General features: G+C 44.3%; 1 protein-coding gene across 1 annotated transcript in view; it reads right to left on the minus strand.

The window, feature by feature from the left end:
* Positions 1-83: 83 nt before the first annotated feature.
* cryl1 (crystallin, lambda 1) overlaps positions 84-20,219 on the minus strand; it is a 32,465-nt gene continuing 12,329 nt past the window's right edge. Inside the window, exons 4-8 of the mRNA XM_029638934.2 lie at positions 17,417-17,578; positions 16,244-16,438; positions 12,251-12,359; positions 3,344-3,450; positions 84-576 (exon numbers count right to left, since the gene is read on the minus strand). Of these exons, the coding sequence (XP_029494794.1) occupies positions 478-576; positions 3,344-3,450; positions 12,251-12,359; positions 16,244-16,438; positions 17,417-17,578 (672 nt within the window). The 3' untranslated portion in view covers positions 84-477. The remainder of the gene's footprint in view (positions 577-3,343; positions 3,451-12,250; positions 12,360-16,243; positions 16,439-17,416; positions 17,579-20,219) is intronic.

The raw sequence follows: 20,219 nt of genomic DNA on the forward strand, positions 1-20,219 counted from the left end.
GACGATGCTATTTTGGGAGACCATAGGAAAATACCAGATATAGTACATAATACTGTTTGTTGAAAAATTACAATATCTTAACATTCTTGAGAAATTCAACATTTTAATAAAGAAATCTCCCATAAGGTTTTGACATTAACATTTCATATTCATAATTCAAGAAGCCAGTGTGGTATGACCAAACCAATAATTCCCTTGTCTGATCAATGTGTTGATTGCATAAAACATGTGGTGGGTAGATTTCTGAGATGGCATGGGAATCAATCCCTAGATTGCTTTATTGTGTGTGAGGGCTACAGTATCATCCCATAATGGTTGGTTGTGTGTGAGGACTCAGGGCTACAGTATTCAGTAACATCCCCAGTGTAGGTACTACTGAGAGATCAGATCATCCTCATGCTCTTTGGCTGAGTGATGGACAGCAGAGTCCCAGACCTCAGCCCACCCTGTTCATCAGTGGTGGTGATAGTCCTGGGGTCACTTCTTGAGCTTGGCCAGGCCCATGAGAAGCTGGTCCCTTCTCTCTCTCCTGGCAGACAGGGGCTGCTGGTCAGCTGGGATCAGCTCACACATCTCCTGGAGGGACACATCAGAGGAAGAAGGGAGGGAGAGGGAAATAAGATGAGTAGAGAGAATGCATTGTTTCTTCTCTGAATTGTACACTGATCAAAAATAAAATGCAACAATTTAAGAAGGTTTTACTGAGTTACAAAGAAATCAGTCAATTGAAATAAATGTATTAGGCCCTAATCTATGGATTTCACATGACTGGGAATACAGATATGCATCTGTTGGTCACAGATACCTTTAAAAAAGGTAGGGGCGTGGATCAGAAAACCAGTCAGTATCTGGTGTGACCACCATTTGTCTCATGCAGCGCGACACATCTGATAAGGGTGGCGAACACGCAGATGAGCTTCCCTGAGACGGTTTCTGACAGTTTGTGCAGAAATTCTTCAGTGCAAACCCACAGTTTCATCAGCTGTCTGGGTGGTTGGTCTCAGACGATCCCACAGGTGAAGAAGACAGATGTGGAAGTCCTGGGTTGGTGTGGTTACACATGGTCTGCGCTTGTGAGGCCAGTTGGAGGTACTGCCAAATTCTCTAAAGTGATGTTGGAGATGGCTTATGGTAGAGAAATTAACATTCAATTGTCTGGCAATAGCTCTGCAGTCATCATGCCAATTGCACACTCCCTCAAAACTTGAGATATCTGTGGCATTGTGTTGTGTGACAAAACTGCACATTTTAGATTGGCCTTTTATTGTCCCCAGGACAAGGTGCACCTGTGTAATGATCATGCTGTTTAATCAGTTTCTTGATATGCCACACCTATCAGGTGGTTGGATTATCTTATCAAATCGGAGGGCCTGTTGTCCGGACCTCTGGCAATCTCTATGGGGGTGCCACAGGGTTCAATTCTCGGGCCGACTCTCTTCTCTGTATACATCAATGATGTCGCTCTTGCTGCTGGTGATTCTCTGATCCACCTCTACGCAGACGACACCATTCTGTATACCTCTGGCCCTTCTTTGGACACTGTGTTAACTAACCTCCAGATGAGCTTCAATGCCATACAACTCTCCTTCCGTGGCCTCCAACTGCTCTTAAATGCAAGTAAAACTAAATGCATGCTCTTCAACCGATCGCTGCCCGCACCTGCCCACCCATCCAGCATCACTACTCTGGACGGTTCTGACTTAGAATATGTGGACAACTACAAATACCTTGGTGTCTGGTTAAACTGTAAACTCTCCTTCCAGACTCACATCAAACATCTCCAATCCAAAGTTAAATCTAGAATTGGCTTCCTATTTCGCAACAACGCATCCTTCACTCATGCTGCCAAACATACCCTCGTAAAACTGACCATCCTACCAATCCTCGACTTCGGCAATGTCATTTACAAAGTAGCCTCCAACACTCTACTCAACCAATTGGATGCAGTCTATCACAGTGCCATCTGTTTTGTCACCAAAGCCCCATATACTACCCACCACTGCAATCTGTACACTCTCATTGGCTGGCCCTCGCTTCATACTCTTCGCCAAACCCACTGGCTCCAGGTCATCTACAAGTCTCTGCTAGGTAAATCCCTACCTTATCTCAGCTCACTGGTCACCATAGCAGCACCCACCCGTAGCACGCGCTCCAGCAGGTATATCTCACTGGTCGTCCCCAAAGCCAATTCTTCCTTTGCCGCCTTTCCTTCCAGTTCTCTGCTGTCAATAACTGGAATGAACTGCAAAAATCACTAAAGCTGGAGACTCTTACCTCCCTCACTAGCTTTAAGCACCAGCTGGCAGAGCAGCTCACAGATCACTGCATCTGTAAATTAGCCCATCCAATCTACCTCATCCCCATACTGTATTAATGTATCCAATTTGTAAGTCGCTCTGGATAAGAGCGTCTGCTAAATGACTTAAATGTAAATGTAAATGTATTTATCTTGCTCCTTTGCACCCCAGTATCTCTAGTTGCACATTCATCTTCTGCACATCCTACCATTCCAGTGTTTAATTGCTATATTGTAATTACTTCATCACCATTGCCTATTTATTGCCTTACCTCTCTTATCCTACCTCATTTGCACATGCTGTATATATATTTTTCTACTGTATTATTGATTGTATGTTTGTTTATTCCATGTGTAACTCTGTGTTGTTGTATGTGTCGAACTGCTTTGCTTTATCTTGGCCAGGTCGCAGTTGCAAATGAGAACTTGTTCTCAACTAGCCTACCTGGTTAAATAAAGGTGAAATAAAAATAAATACATCTTGGAAAAGAAGAAATGCATACTAACTGGGGTGTAAAACATATTTGTGCACAACATTTGAGAGAAATAAGCTTTTCGTGCTTATGGAATGTTTCTGGGATCTGTTATTTCAGCTCATGAAAAATGGGACCAACACTTAAATGTTGCGTTTATATTTTTGTTCAGTATAGTTTTACCTGCTAGGATTTCATTTTGGTGTTATCCTAGTGAAATATTTCCTTGGTTACACTATGCATTTAAAAATCGGTCCAATGTGAAATATTTTATGCTTGTGAAATAGTTTACGCTTTTAGGGCCAGGGTGTTCTCACATGACGGCTTCCTTTGGAATGTGGAGAATGATGTTTGAACAGCCTGACTGCATATGATTGAGTAACGTCTAGTTAACAGGGTATGGTACTAGAAGGGGAAAACTTTTGAATGCTCGCCGGACTCAATGTTTCATTGCCCTCATTGAACTAAACCAGTTTCATACCTTCTTGTACTTGATGAGCAAAATCTGAAGCCACCTAGTCCTAGAATATAGAGGCGTTGGTACAAACAGTACAACACAAACACATAAGCTTACTTTGTTGATGCGCTCGGCTGCCTCCCCAGAGAATTCGGGAACAGGTCCAAAGGTGTTCAGAACCCTCTTCATGCCCTCTCTGTAGCGCTGGAGATAGTCCTCCAGACCTGGGGGAGTGGACCGGATAGAGAGGAATGGGTAGACTTTAAGGCAAAGGGCAGATCTTACTGTATTTGGTTCAGTATAGAGTAACAAAACAGATTTGTATCATCTCACCATGACCAAGAACGAAAGTGCTCAAAGTAATTTAGGCCTAGTTGTATTCTACACTGAACAAAAATATAAAAACGCAACATGCAACAATTTCAAAGATGTTACAGTTCATAAGGAAATCAGTCAATTTAAATAAATTCATTAGACTGTAATATATGGATTTCACATGACTGGGAATACAAATGCTACAAATCTGTTGGCCACAGATAACAAAACAAAAAAGGTAGGAGGTTGGATCAGAAAACCAGTCAGTATTTGGTGTGATCACCATTTGCCTCATGCAGCTCGACATCTCCTTTGCATGGAGTTGATCAGGCTGTTGATTGTGGCCTGTGTAATGTTGTCCCACTCCTCTTCAATGGCTGTGCGAAGTTGTTAGACATTGGCGAGAACTGGAACAAGCTGTTGTACATATCGATCCAGAGCATCCCAAACATGCTCAATGGGTGACATGTCTGGTAAGTCTGCAGGCCATGGAAGAACTGGGACATTTTCAGCTTCCATGAATTGTGTACAGATCCTTGCGACATGGGACTGTGCATTATCATGCTGAAACATGAGGTGATGGCGGCGGATGAATGGCAGGACAATGGGCCTCAGGATCTCATCACGGTATCTCTGTGCATTAAAATTGCCATTGATGAAATGCAATCGTGTTCGTTGTCTGTAGCGAATGCCTGCCCATACTATAACCCCACCGCCACCACGGGGCACTATGCTCACAACGTTGAAACCGCTCACCCACACAATGCCATCCATATACGCTGTCTGCCATTTGCCCGGTACAGTTGAAACCAGGATTCATCCATGAAGAGCACAGTTCTCCAGTGTGCCAGCAGACATCAAAGGTGAGCATTTGCCCACTGAAGTTGGTTACGACGCTGAACTGCAGTCAGGTCAAGACCCTGGTGAGGACGACAAGCACGCAGATGAGCTTCCCTTAAATGGTTTCTGACAATTTGTGCAGAAATTCTTTGGGTGTGCAAACCCATAGTTTCATTAACTGTCCGGGTGACTGGTCTCAGACGATCCCTCAGGTGAAGAAGACGAATGTGGGGTCCTGGGCTGGCATGATTATACGTGGTATGCGGTTGTGAGGCCGGTTGGACGTACTGCCAAATTCTCTAAAATGATGCTGGAAGGAGACTTATGGTAGAGAAATTAACATTCAATTATTTGGCAACAGCTCTGTTGGACATTGCTGCAGTCAGCATGCCTACTGCGCGCTCCCTAGAAACTTGAGACATCTGTGGCATTGTGTTGTGTGACAAAACTGCACATTTTAGTGTGGCCTTATTGTCCCCAGCACAAGGTGCCCCTGTGTAATGATCATGCTGTTTAATCAGTTTCTTGATGTGCCACACCTGTCAGATGGATGGATTGTCTTGGCAAAGGAGAAATGCACAGGGATGTGAACAAATTTGTACACACAATGAGAGATAAGCTTTTTGAGAGTATGGAACATTTCTGGGATCTTTTATTTCAGGTCATGAAACATGGGACCAACACTTTACATGTTGCATTTATATTTTTGTTCAGTGTATTTGAATGCATTTAGTAAGGGGGTTTAAGCATTAAATCTAGTCAACTTCTTTCTTAGGTGTAAAAAGCTTGTTAATTTGTTTCTTACTTCCAAGTTGAACACTGAATGTGTACATGAACATTACAGGGACAGACTAAAGCTAACACTTCAGTGTGATAACTGGCAGCTACGTCCAACTAAGCTCTCTCACAGAGTTTTGTTTTTGGTGTGAGAGACCTCACCTGACAGGCTGTTTTCAAATATTCTTTCTCTCCTCTACTTCCACTAGTGTAATGTACTTAAGTAAAAAATACGTTAAAGTACTACTTAAGTAGTATCTGTACTTAATTAGTTATATTTTTGACAACTTTTACTTCACTACATTCCTAAAGAAAATATTGTACTTTTTACACCATACATTTTTAATGCTTAACAGAACAGGAAAACTGTGAAATTCATGCACTTATCAAGAGAACACGTGGTCATCCCCACTGCCTATGTTCTGACGGTCTCACTAAACACAATTGCATCTTTTGTAAATAATATCAGTGTTGGAGTGTGACCCTGGCAATCCATACATTTTAAAACAAGAAAATGGTTCCGTCTGGTTTGCTTAATATAAGGAACTTGAAATTATTTATACTTTTACTTTGATACTTAAGTATATTTTAGCAATTCAATTTACTTTTGATACTTAAGTATATTTAAAACCAAACACATTTAGACTTTTACTCAATTAATATTTTACTATTTTAATTGGTGACTTTTATTTCAGTAACTTTCTATTAAGGTATCTATACATTTACTCAAGTATGACAATTGGGTACTTTTTCCACCACTGTCTGCTTCAATAGTCTGAACAAAATAAGTGTAAGGCTCCTTCTGTCTGATAACATGACTCAGCTTTCTGGGTGTAAGGGCTCTTCTGTGCCCTGTTTGGAAATTATAGTCAATCAGCCAGAGCAGAGCAGAGAGTGAACTGTTGAGTGTTTTACTATCTGATTGGACTAGACCAGAGGTTCCCAACCTTTTTGGGTTACTGTACCAACAGCTGAATTTTGCTCTGCCCAGAGTACCCCTGAAGTACCCCCTCATATGCATTTGACCTATTGTCTCATGAGTGTTCTCAAGTACTCCCAGGGGTCCTAGTACACCTGGTTCGGAACCACTGGACTAGAGGACCTACAGTGATAACAGGAGTGGACCTGCGTAACCTTTGGAGGACCTGAGCAACATAATGTAACACATGCCACTGTTTTTTATTGAATGTTTATTGCAAGCAAAGGGAGACATGAAACCACACAATTCACATAGAAATTACATGCTTCACTGAAGTACCACTGTTAGAATGTGGCTAAAAAGGCCTCTGTTATTTTGCCACTTGGGAATATGACCATGGACTAACACCAGAGGACTGGTATAAAAAGATTATTAAGAGATCAAAACAGGTAAAGTAGAATGTGTGAGTACTGTACAACATGTATTCTCCCCTGGTGACAGTGGTTTAGATGACTGGTGTGAGGCAGTTTCTTCATTTGTGTTGATCAAAAGACAGCTTAGTTCTGTCAACACGCTCTCTCTCGCTCTTCTGTCAACGCGCTCTCTCTCTTCTGTCAACGCATTCTCTCTCTTCCGTCAACGCATTCTCTCTCTTCTGTCAGCGCATTCTCTCTCTTCTGTCAGCGCATTCTCTCTCTTCTGTCAGCGCATTCTCTCTCTTCTGTCAGCGCATTCTCTCTTCTGTCAGCGCATTCTCTCTCTTCTGTCAACGCATTCTCTCTCTTCTGTCAGCGCATTCTCTCCCTTCTGTCAGCGCATTCTCTCCCTTCTGTCAGCGCATTCTCTCTTTCTGTCAACGAGTTCTCTCTCTTCTGTCAACGCGCTCTCGCTCTTCTGTCAACGCGTTCTCTCTCTTCTGTCAACGCGTTCTCTCTTCTGTCAACGAGTTCTCTCTCTTCTGTCAACGCGCTCTCGCTCTTCTGTCAACGCGCTCTCTTTCTGTCAACGAGTTCTCTCTTCTGTCAACGCGCTCTCGCTCTTTCTGTCAACGAGTTCTCTCTCTTCTGTCAGCGCATTCTCTCTCTTCTGTCAGCGCATTCTCTCTTCTGTCAGCGCATTCTCTCTCTTCTGTCAGCGCATTCTCTCCCTTCTGTCAGCGCATTCTCTCTTTCTGTCAACGAGTTCTCTCTCTTCTGTCAACGCACTCTCGCTCTTCTGTCAACACGTTCTCTCTCTTCTGTCAACGCGTTCTCTCTCTTCTGTCAACACGTTCTCTCTCTCTCTGTCAACACGTTCTCTCTCTTCTGTCAACGCGTTCTCTCTCTCCTGTCAAACGCGTTCTCTCTCTCCTGTCAAACGCGTTCTCTCTCTCCTGTCAAACGCGTTCTCTCTCTCCTGTCAAACGCGTTCTCTCTCTTCTGTCAAACGCGTTCTCTCTCTCCTGTCAAACGCGTTCTCTCTTCTGTCAAACGCGTTCTCTCTCTTCTGTCAACCGTGTTCCCTCTGTTCTGTCAACCGTGTTCCCTCTGTTCTGTCAACCGTGTTCTCTCTGTTCTGTCAACCGTGTTCCCTCTGTTCTGTCAACCGTGTTCCCTCTGTTCTGTCAACCGTGTTCCCTCTGTTCTGTCAACCGTGTTCCCTCTGTTCTGTCAACCGTGTTCCCTCTGTTCTGTCAACCGTGTTCCCTCTGTTCTGTCAACCGTGTTCCCTCTGTTCTGTCAACCGTGTTCCCTCTGTTCTGTCAACCGTGTTCCCTCTGTTCTGTCAACCGTGTTCCCTCTGTTCTGTCAACCGTGTTCTCTCTCTTCTGTCAACCGTGTTCTCTCTCTTCTGTCAACCGTGTTCCCTCTGTTCTGTCAACCGTGCTCTCTCTATCCTGTCAAATGCGTTCTCTCTCTCCTGTCAACCGTGTTCTCTCTGTTCTGTCAAAGTGTTCTCTCTCTCTGATCACGGTGGTGCTGCTAGAGCAGGGTCAACTTCTAGTGTTCACAATGCCCTTTCATATTCTCCATCTACTTGATGTTTCAGACTCTCAGAGAATCACTCGTGGGCGCACGCACATACACACACACACGCAACCACCCACTCTCTCTCTCTAAAACACACACCCACGTCATCCACCAATATATTTTTATTTATTCATTTTTATTTCACCTTTATTTAACCAGGTAGCCTAGTTGAGAACAAGTTCTCATTTACAACTGCGACCTGGCCAAGATAAATCAAAGTGCGACACAAACAACACAGAGTTACACATGGAATAAACAAACATACAGTCAATAACACAATAGAAAAAGTCTATATGCAGTGTGTGCAAATGAGGTAAGATAAGGGAGGTATAAGGCAAATAGGCCATAGTGGTGAAATAATTACAATATAGCAGTTAAACACGAGTGATAGATGTGCAGAAGATGAATGTACAAGTAGAGATACTGCAAAGAAGCAAAACATTTTTTTTAAAGAACAGTATGGGGATGAGGTAGTTGGTTGGGCTATTTACAGATTGGGTATGTACAGGTGCAATGTTCTGTGAGCTGCTCTGACAGCTGGTGCTTAAAGCTAGTGAGGGAGATATGAGTCTCCAGCTTTAGTGATTTTTGCAATTCGTTCCAGTCATTGGCAGCAGAGAACTGGAAGGAAAGGCAGCCAAAGAAGGAATTGGCTTTGGGGGTGACCAGTGAAAAATACCCGCTGGAGCGTGTGATACGGGTGGGTGCTGCTATGGTGACCAGTGAGCTGAGATAAGGCTGGGCTTTACCTAGAAAAGACTTAGATGACCTGGAGCCAGTGGGGTTTGGACGAGTATGAAGCGAGGGCCAGCCAACGAGAGCATACAGGTCGCAGTGGTGGGTAGTATATGGGGCTTTGGTGACAAAATTGATGGCACTGTGATAGACTGCATCCAATTTGTTGAGTAGAGTGTTGGAGGCTAGTTTGTAAATGACATCGTCAAAGTCAAGGATCGGCGGGATAGTCAGTTTTACGAGGGTGTGTTTGGCATCATGAGTGAAGGATGCTTTGTTGCGAAATAGGAAGCCGATTCTAGATTGTAGATTGGAGATGCTTAATGTGAGTCTGGAACGAGAGATTACAGTCTCACCAGACACCTAGGTATTTGTAGTTGTCCACATATTCTAAGTCAGAACCGTCCAGAGTAACGATGCTGGACGGGCGGGCAGGTGCGGGCAGCGATCGGTTGAAGAGCATGCATTTACTTTTACTTTCATTTAAGAGCAGTTGGAGGCCACGGAAGGAGAGTTGTATGGCATTGAAGCTTGTCTGGAGGTTAGTTAACACAGTGTCCAAAGAAGGGCCAGAAGTATACAGAATGGTGTCATCTGCGTAGAGGTGGATCAGAGAATCGCCAGCAGCAAGAGCGACATCATTGATGTATACAGAGAAAAGAGTCGGCCCGAGAATTGAACCCTGTGGCACCCCCATAGAGACTGCCAGAGGTCCTGACAACAGGCCCTCCGATTTGACACACTGAGCTCTGTCTGAGAAGTAGTTGGTGAACCAGGCAAGGCAGTCATTTGAGAAACCAAGGCTGTTGAGTCTGCCGTTAAGAATGTGGTGATTGACAGAGTCGAAAGCCTTTGGCCAGGTCGATGAATACAGCTGCACAGTATTGTCTATCGATGGCGGTTATGATATAGTTTAGGACCTTGAGCGTGGCTGAGGTGCACCCATGACCAGCTCGGAAACCAGATTGCATAGTGTCGATTTATCGATGGTGACAGTGTTTCCTAGCCTCAGTGCAGTGGGCAGCTGGGAGGAGGTGCTCTTATTCTCCATGGACTTTACAGTGTCCCAGAACTTTTTGGAGTTTGTGCTACAGGATGCAAATTTCTGCTTGAAAAAGCTAGCCTTTGCTTTCCTAACTGCCTGTGTACATTGGTTCCTAACTTCCCTGAAAAGTTGCATATCGCGGGGGCTATTCGATGCTTATGCAGTACGCCACAGGATGTTTTTGTGCTGGTCCAGGGCAGTCAGGTCTGGAGTGACCTTATTTAAGATGGTGAGGAAAGCACTTTTAAAGAATAACCAGGCATCCTCTACTGACGGAGTGAGGTCAATATCCTTCCAGGATACCCAGGCCAGGTCGATTATAAAGGCCTGCTTGCTAACGTGTTTTAGGGAGCGTTTGACAGTGATGAGGGGTGGTCGTTTGTCCGCAGACCCATTACGGATGCAGGCAATGATCGCTGAGATCCTGGTTGAAGACAGCAGAGGTGTATTTGGAGGGCAGGTTGGTTAGGATAATATCTATGAGGGTGCCCGTGTTTACGGATTTGGGGTTGTAACTGGTAGGTTCATTGATAACTTGTGTGAGATTGAGGGCATCAAGCTTAGATTGTAGGATGGCTGGGGTGTTAAGCATGTCCCAGTTTAGGTCACCTAACAGCACGAGCTCTGAAGATAGATGAGGGACAATCAATTCACATATGGTGTCCAGGGCACAGCTGGGGGAAGAAGGTGGTCTATAGCAAGCGGCAACAGTGAGAGACTTGTTTCTGGAAAGGTAAAAAAAGTAGAAGCTCAAATTGTTTGGGCACAGACCTGGATAGTAAGACAGAACTCTGCAGGCTCTCTCTACAGTAGATTGCAACTCCGCCCCCTTTGGCAGTTCTATCTTGTCGGAAAATGTTAGTAAGGGATGGAAATGTAAGGTTTTTTGTTGGCCTTCCTAAGCCAGGATTCAGACACGGCTAGGATATCTGGGTTGGCAGAGTGTGCTAAAGCAGTGAATAAAACAAACTTAGGGAGGAGGCTTCTAGTGTTAACGTGCATGAAACCAAGGCTTGGATTAACCACTACATCACCAGAGGAACAGTAGGATAAGGGTACGGCTAACGGCTATAAGAATTGGTCGTCTAGTACATTCGGAACAGAGAGTAAAAGGAGCAGGTTTCTGGGCGCGGTAGAATAGATTCAAGGCATAATGTACAGACAAAAGGTACGGTAGGATGTGAATACAGTGGAGGTAAACCTAGGCATTGAGTGGCAATGAGAGAGGTATTGTCTCTAGAGACACCATGTAAACCAGGTGAGGTCACCGCATGTGTGGGAGGTGGGACAAATGGCTTAGCTAAGGCATATTGAGCAGGGCTGGAGGCTCTACAGTGAAATAAAACAATAATCACTAACCAAAACAGCAATGGGCAGGGAATATTGACATTAGGGAGAGGCATGTGTAGCCAAGTGATCATAGGGTCTAGTGAGTAGCTAGGCGAGCTGGAGGCACGGCGATTCAGACAGTTAGAGGGCCGGGGCTAGCAGAAGGGCCTTAGAGGGACATCGCGATGGAGCAGTTACGTCGGCAGACCAGTCGTGATGGATCAGAAGGGCTCCGTGTAGTAAAAGGGTCCAGGCCAATTGGCAAAATAGGTATAGTAGCCCAAGAAATTGGCTGATGGACCTCTTCAGCTAGCCGGGAAATGGGCCTAGCATAGGCTAGCTCCAGGCTAATTGGTGCTTGCTTCGGGACAGAAACGTTAGCCAGGAGTAAACACTCAGATAGCAGCTGGCTAGCTGCGATGATCCAGGTGAAAAAGTTCAGAGCTTGCGGTAGGAATCTGGAGATATGGAGAAGAAGAAGTCCGATATGCTCTGGGTTGAATCGCACTGTGCAGACTGGCAGTAGTTGTCCGGGATAAAGGTTAGCTGATGACCGCTAGCAGTGGCTAGCTAGTAGTTACTAGCTAGTAGTTAGTTAGCTGGCTAGCTTCTGTTGAGGGTTCCGGTTCTAAAGTAAAGAAAATAGCAGATCCATACCACATTGGGTGAGGCGGGTTGCAGGAGAGTATGTTGAAGTTGAGAAAATTAAAAAAAAAAAATCTATGCAAAGAAAAAAGATATACAAGGGACAAGACGAAGACAAAGACGCCTGACTGCTACGCCATCTTGGATTGGTGGTGAAATTATATGGTATGAGGGTACTGAGACATGTGATGGTAGCCACAGTTCCCCCTCCTTTTATCAGCTTTCAGGGTCTGGCAGAGCAACCTCAATCCTAATATCATGGTCTGGTCATAAACTCTGCCCTTCACACAACCATCTGACCATCGTACATTGTTAATTTGTCACAATCACACAGGACAAAGAGGACAGTATATAAATATTTATTCTTTGGGGGCGTTCTCTCTTTGTGTAAGTCAAAAGGAGGAACTGACCTTCAGGTGCGTTGAGGTGCATGGTTTCCATGGGACCAATAAATGCGTAACGCATTCCCAGCCCCTCTGACATCACCAGGTCAATGTCCTTGACTGAAATGACACCGTCCTGAAACGAGAGGAAGCAATGAACTCAGATTCAACAAAAGACTCAAGACCCCCCCCCCACTGAAGTGCTCTACCTGCCCACCAACGACTTGTCAGTCTGTCATGAGCGCTGAGGGAGCAGTAGACTAGAATACCCTTCTTATTTCATCTCACCAGAGTAGAGCAGCATTAAGGCTACTCCCACCAGATTGGGTTTCCCCAATCATCCCATTCGGTGTCCCAGGATAATGGGAGGGTACAGAGGAGGCTGTGAGGGCAGTGCCAGGCCTGGGACAGGGCCTGCTGTTCTCCATTCAGATTACTGCTCAACAGATACCTGTTGGCTAACCAGGGCGAAATCAAAGCTTGCACACAGATCTAGAGAGTAGAGGGGAACGGGGACAGGGTCGTCTTTGTTCGCTTCCTGCGGGCCAACAACGGGCCCGTTATCTTGGCATCGCGAGACGGCGTCCAGGCGGGGGCGGGGGGGCTTTCCTCTGCTGTAATCACCGGGAGCTACCGGCTGTCTTCTCAGCCACTCCGCTTTCCCACGCTGGCTTGGACTCAAAGGCCATGTTCTGTGTGTCTGTCTATGTAATATTAGTGACACTTCACTTGAACTCTCCATTATTAAGCCTACATAAGACCATAACACTCAGCTTTCTGAACATTTTACAGCAATGACCAGGTAGGCCTATCTACTTACAAGATAAAATTATAACATATTAAGAATTTTTCTTTTGGGAGGGCACCTCTAGATACCAGGTAGTTACCACCTAAGTAGAATTATTCTACGTAGGCTATGTGACTAGTACATTTCTATAGATGCCATATCATTTCCTATTAGTTACCAGGTAGCCCAACCCCTTGGTGTTAACAGTACAGTATAACACGTTTCCAGCTTATGACGAAATGAGAGGACAAACCATGCAGAATAGACCAGATTCCTAAACTGTGACATCAGAGTGAGACGCACTCAGTGAGCTTACATTGTCATGCATGAGATGTGTGTATCTAGGTAAAGGCTGAGTTGATGCTGGCTTTACTCTGCGTTGCATCATGCTTAAGAACAGCCCTTTAGCCATGGTATTGGACATATACCACACCTCGTCAGGGCGTATTGCTTAAGTATAGCACTATTCCTCCACAAAGGTTCCATACAACTTCTTTAACTGCCAGTCATGTTCAGTCAATACTGGGATACTAAACATTACCCCATATAAATCACTAGCTAGAGGACATGCTCTTCGGCCTAATGCAGAGTAGGTAATCTGGTGCACCTATATGGCCAGCCTTAACCAGAAGGAAGTACAAATCACTGCCTGCACTGTTTTAGTAAGGAATGTCATAAAGACATGCGTCTGAATTTCTACAGGGCAGTGTAAAGATGTAAATATCTACACATAGATAGGATGTATAGGGCGTGGGGAATGGATGCAAGGTGAAGACGCTCAGTTCCCTGCACTGTTTCTCTGAACTAAAAACAACACCGGCATTCTCAGTAACAGACTCCATTGGAGCGTGACCACACCGCTTTGTTGAGTGGACTGACTGAGCTCACGAGAGCTGTGATTTTTCACTCTGAAGGCTCACTTAACCCATCTGGGTAACTCTTTAAAGAAACTTCAGTGTTACACACTAATGCACATACAAACTGAATGGAGTATGTCGGCCTGTTCTGATGGTCTGTGTGCATTCAACTGGGATGTAAACCCTGTTGTTGTATGCTTCAGGTCAAGGAAGACCGTGGAAGTAGAAGAATTCTCCTCTGGGGTAGGGGTCCATTGACTCTTAACGGTCACGAAGATCAATGCTAATTGGAGTCGCCAAATGAGTGACAGTGACCTGACAAAGTGACTTCAGCACTCCTTACCATGTGATTCTGATCTTTGCTCTTTGTAACATACATCTGCAAGGATTTGTGCTTTCACTTCCCTTAAGAATGTGGAAATGATATTATTGGGAAACCTTAGCTCTCTTTCTGCTGATATGGATGACCAGGATAGGGAAGTGACACTGTCACCACATGGAAAGTCTTACAATTCACTGTTCACATCATACAGTCCAGGGTTCACATCAATAAATACTTCACTTTACAAAGACGCTACTGTAATAACCACGAGGAGATTACAGGAGGCCAACAGGAATGGAGAAAGTTTGTTGAACCAGGTGATGGCTGAAGCCTGCAGACACCGCTGCCCTCAAAGGCTTCATCTTCAATCTGTGCAACTCTCAACTCAACCACAGCCTTACCAAAACTAGGCACCCGTCACATCCTCATACACACACACAACCACTCTGCTCTCTCGTTTTCTTATCATCTGCCCAGGCCAGCCAGTGGAAAAACAGTCATGGTGTCGGTGCCTGTGTTGACAGAGTAGAGATTAAGGCAAGCAGGGTGACTGACTGACTGGTCACCTTGAAACGGTCTCTAGTTCTGTCCCGTCAATGGCCAGGCTTTTCACAAGGACACATCTTCCCCTTACTGTCTCCACACCCCCCTATTAAGACAGTTTCCACAGCTTTCTCACTCTTGGCTCACTCTACCCACACAGTCCATTTGAGTGAAAATGAGAGGAGGTTGGTAGGCTATTGCATACCAAGACATAAACATAATGCATGACGCCTCGTTAACTGTACTGAGTGTAAAGGTTACATACAAACAGCTGTGGTTTTTGTAAAAATGTATATTTTGGCTGATTCCTAGCCTGCTCTTGTGGCAAAAGCAGCTCCTGCTGTAAGTGCTTCTCTTGTCCTGGATAGCTACTGTTTTTTTTACATGATAGCAGTACCCGAGCCGTGAGGGCTGGATGGGTCTGGGAGACCAGTTCAGACCGGTCCGGGAGCATCTGATACAGGTGTACTGTAACTGTACTGCAGAGACAAAGCGTACTGTGTCAGGCAGCTGAATGTGGGGAGTCCATTGTAAATCTACCCCCCCCCCCCCAAAAAGACAGAAAAAAAACATTTTGTAATCAGGGGATTGTAAATGCTCCATTATATTTGTGTGCGGACAAAGACAGAGGGACTGTGGTTGATCTTCTGTCTGAGATAATAGAGCTCTCTGATTGACGTAAGCTCTAGATTGCTGCCATTAGCCCTTTTCTCTGTCAACACTGGGATGAGTGATGGGATTTCTTACACATTATCCTCCCTGCAGCAGAATACAGTGGTGTACCATTCAAGGCATTAGCCTCAGTATCAGGGTGGTACAGTGATATGACCTGTTCAATAGTCTATCGGGGTGGGATTGTAAATAGAAAATCAAAGGGACATTGTTGGCTCTCCATACAGTAGGCCTGTTAAACCAGAGTGATTAAGTGATGGGGATTCATCGTATTCCTGGACTAAAAAGCACTTTCAATAGATTTCTCCATTGAGCTTGTTTTTAGTCCAGGACTAGGCTTAATCTCAGATCTGAAAACCAGCCCTAAGAGTTCAGCTCTTTAAACAAGCACTAGGATATAAAACACATCGGGACGAATCTCGACTTGAGATGTGCACATGTAACTCAAACACATCTCCCAATGAAATCAATCAATCAATTAAGTTGAGTGCCTGTGTCTCCAGGAAGGATTCATCCCTTCACATCCTCCATCCGTGTGGTGGTATATAGAGCTGGAGGTCCATTTAGCCCCATTGTTACAGTTTTAGATAGACAGCATGGAAACCTGAAGGCAGCTGACAGACACTTTCCCCTCCACTCCTATTTAAACACGACCATCAGCAGAACTACCGGTATTAAGGATCCAAAGTTCAAAGCTGCTAGGTCTGAGGGCCAGTGTCAACATCAGCCAAATCCACCTCCACTCATGATACATAATCCCTTGGTTCTCAACTACCGAAGAGACCAATACAGTGATAAGAGAGGAGGGTATGTTGCACAGTATTCAGTCTGCCTCCCACCTTGACCAGCCTCCAGGACTCGGCGATGATGGCGTACTGCACACGGTTTAGGGCGAAGCCGTCAATCTCTTTCTTCAGCCTGACGGGAGCCTGGCCTACGGCAGTCATCAGGGCGTGGGTAGTGTCCATCACCCCCGCCAACGTCTCTGGGTGTGGCACCAGCTCCACCAGACGCACGTAGTAGGGCGGGTTCACCTGTAGGGGGCGAAACCCGTCAGCTCAAAACAACAACAGAGAGAACATCTCCATATCAATAGACCACCTCGTCATTTTCTCTATTCCAGGGATCATCAACTAGATTCAGCTGCGGGCCGAAACATAATTATTACAAATAATTTGTAGACTGCAAATTGACTGCAAGATGCCCAAACAGATTTGACTAAATTATAATCATTTCAAACCTTGCTTACATGTGTAAACAATCACGTCTCTTTATTATGCGTGGGAATACTTGGGAGCAGATTTCTTAAATTAAAATCACTTAGAGCTGATTTTCTGGGGGGGGGCAAATAAATCCAGATGATTAAAAATGTATAAAAAATACAGTGGACATAGACTAGTACAGCTCCCTCACATCAGTGCAGATGAGGGAGAGGAGACAAGGGGAAGGAAACTAATATGTTGGACCGCATTACTCTGTAAGCCATTAAACACACAGGGGCTATCGATGAGCAGGGATTATCTCACACATTGTCCTCTGTGAAGGCCTCTCTGATAGGAGTGGCACTGAGGTAAAACCATTGGGGGATTAGGCTACATGCACGTACGCTCACTTTCCCAGGTAAAGGTGAACTCGTCTCTCTCCGGCCATAGAAGGACTGCACGTGTTTGTGTTTCAGCGTCAAGGTGATGATAAGGGTGGAATTTCTGTGGTTAGCCAGTTGTTAGGAGACTGGGGGAAGACTAGACAAGGACTGGAGTGCAATAAAATGTAGTGTTGTAACAGAAGGGTTAGAACGTGAAGGTTACAAATGCCACAACTGGAATGGATGGGTCATTCTCTTGTGCAAACATAAAGTTTGGTTCTGGCTCGGACAGGGAGAAAGAGAGCTGGTGCAAATCTTAAATGGCATCCTGTTCCCTATTCTGTGCAGGGTTTTGGCCAAAAGTAGTGCCCTGTATAGGGTGCCATATTGGACACAGGCTTGGTGTTTGTGGTAGCGCAGTACTGACCGGGTGAGATATAATGCAGCGCTTCCGGTTCTGGACCTGGGAGAAGATGTTGCTAGGCAACAGGCAGGAGGTGGAGCTACTGAGGATCACTCCCTCTCCCACATGACTCTCCACCACCTGGAAGACACTCCGCTTGGCCTCGATCTCCTCAAACACACACTCCTGTACACACACGTTTGTTAAGCAGAGAAAATGTGACAGGAAAGTTAATACATTTAACAGATTTAAGGTCATCGCAGTGGGAACAGGGACATTCAGTGCAAAATTATGAACAAATATTAGGACATATACAAATACAATGTAAAGACTGATGAAAACAAACATGGTGTACTTTCAAATGAAACATTTTCTGCTGGGAAAATTGCATTGTTCTATTTCACACCATTTTTATTTGGGTAAATTTAAAGGGGAAAACAACTTCTTTCCCAGCTCTGTCGTTAACTACACTATGGCACATGATATGAGATTTCATGTCTTGAACACATAGTTAAGACATGTCATGACATCTTCCTATAAGACTGCCTATTTGTTAAGACTGAAAGCGAATATTGTTTTCCCTTGAAAACCTTCAAACATGGGGTCGTGTCTTTAAATTACATTTCCCCTTTATTTTAACAGTAAGGGGAAATGTCACAACTCCAATGATGGAAGGAATGGTGGTTTACTCTCATGATCCCCGGTCACGAGAAGGTTGTGTATTGCTGACAAGTGTTTCAATACAAACATTATAACCATAGAAACCACACTGAAACAAACATATTTGACATGATAATATCATTGCTTCTTATAAATGAATACAGAACACTGCTTTTGCTTTATCCTGTTTAATTCATCACCAATATGCACAGACAAGCCTATTGAAGGCCATGATGCTCCCTCCCCACGATGCTCTTTCACCTAACTAAACTAACCAGGTTAGATTAACTACATAATGGCTGCAGGTAATGTTCCCTCTAAACTCCCCCAGGACTGCCATGCAGAAACATATCAGCCCGTGCAGAGAAGCACGAGATTCAACTTTCTAGAGTTTTCCCCCTTTGTTGACACTATCAACGTTTCCCTTTACTGTGGGAACTGTGATCGAATCAACGCAATATTATCCACTTTCAATGCAACATACCAAAACAAAAAACAAACTATTCAAGACTTAGTATTCCAAACTAATATGCAAGAGATTTTGTTCTAGGCAGAACGGATCAGAGTAGGATTCTATGCATTGACACACACGACTCAGCCCATACTCCACACAAACCGGTGTGGCATTACCAATCAGAGCTGCAGTAGGCCTATATGTAAATAGACCATTGCCATAAATGGATCTGTGCCATTTACTTTGAACTGGACTGTGTTAACAGCATGAGCGGTAGTGAGTAGATGCGCTTGTTTTGAGATCAAAGTGAGAGCTGCATGACGCCACGTGAGCACATTTGTTCATAACCTTTGCTAGCTAGTGAGTTATTAGCCCAGTTATAGATCATTTGTAGTTAGCAATTGAGGAGTGCAATGCTTCCTACAAGAGCACAAAACGTGTACATTTCTACACATCTTTGAAAGAGAGTTGGGTAAGAGCTTTTTATTGCTGTATTTGGAATAAGCTAAGTTGCCAATAGGCAGAGGGGGGTAATTTATCTGAGTCTCTGTAAAAATGATATGGGAATAATAATGCATTTTATTTTGGAAAGTGGTTTCTTGTATACAACAACACAACCTTTTCCTTGTCTGAAGGACAAGTTCATAAACAGGTTCATGTCAAGCCAACATGTTTTTTTTTACCACACATGGCACCACACATGGCTGCTACTGTAGACTGAATGATAGAACAGCTATTTCCATTTTCAAAATGTAATGGGATGTATTTTCTCCATTGTTTTTTATGATAGGCCACTCTGGTAGATCTACATGATGATCAAATAGTCACAGTAGCCTACTTGACCACTGTCTGAAACTAACTTAAAGCAGCTACAGCCTCAGTGTTCACAGTAAACTCATGCTGGAAGTTGCACAGAATTTATTTTCACAACATTCAAGTTTGTGCTCTGCAGACCTGAAATTTGCTCATTGCCGAAAAATATTTGAGGGGACATTGGATGCAGGGATGTGTTGTGGGTCAATAATGTAAGGTGGCGGTAAGGTGTGTCTGTCAGTCACCCTTGCAACAGTTACTATATCTAACAGTAGAATAAATATTAACTTCATGACAAAGTTGCACGTCACCAGATTAAACTTGTGACGCTCGCTCACATAAAGAGACAAAAATCAACAATTACCAACTGAGGTGGGACACATTTTGCCTAAAAGGAGAAGATATTCTGGACATAAGTCATAAGTCTTATGTGGGAAAACAATTATAAAGCCTATTGATTCAGAATGAGTTTAGCATAAATGAAAAATAGTGACGCATGAGAGCATCAACTGTTCCGGACGACAGTGTGATCTCACTCTCCATAACCGATGTGAGTAAGACCTTTATACAGGTTAACATTCACAAGGCTGTGACGGATTAACAGGACGCGTACTCTTCACTGACATTTCAAGCAGACCACCATAGTCCCTGTGCCCAAGAACGAAAAGGTAACCTGTCTAAATGAATGCTTTTCCACCGATAAATCCACGATAATTGAGAATTTCTACGGCTGGCCATGCTTTCTACCTGGCTACCCCAACTCCGGGCCAACAGCTCCAGCTACTTGCCCAAGCCTCCCCAGCTTCTCCTTCACCCAAATCCAGAAAGCAGATGTTCTGAAAGAGCTGCAAAACCTGGACCCGTACAAATCAGCTGGGTTAGACAATCTGGATCCTCTCT

This window comes from Oncorhynchus nerka, linkage group LG3, assembly GCF_034236695.1.
Source record: "Oncorhynchus nerka isolate Pitt River linkage group LG3, Oner_Uvic_2.0, whole genome shotgun sequence".
Taxonomy (NCBI): Eukaryota; Metazoa; Chordata; class Actinopteri; order Salmoniformes; family Salmonidae; genus Oncorhynchus; species Oncorhynchus nerka.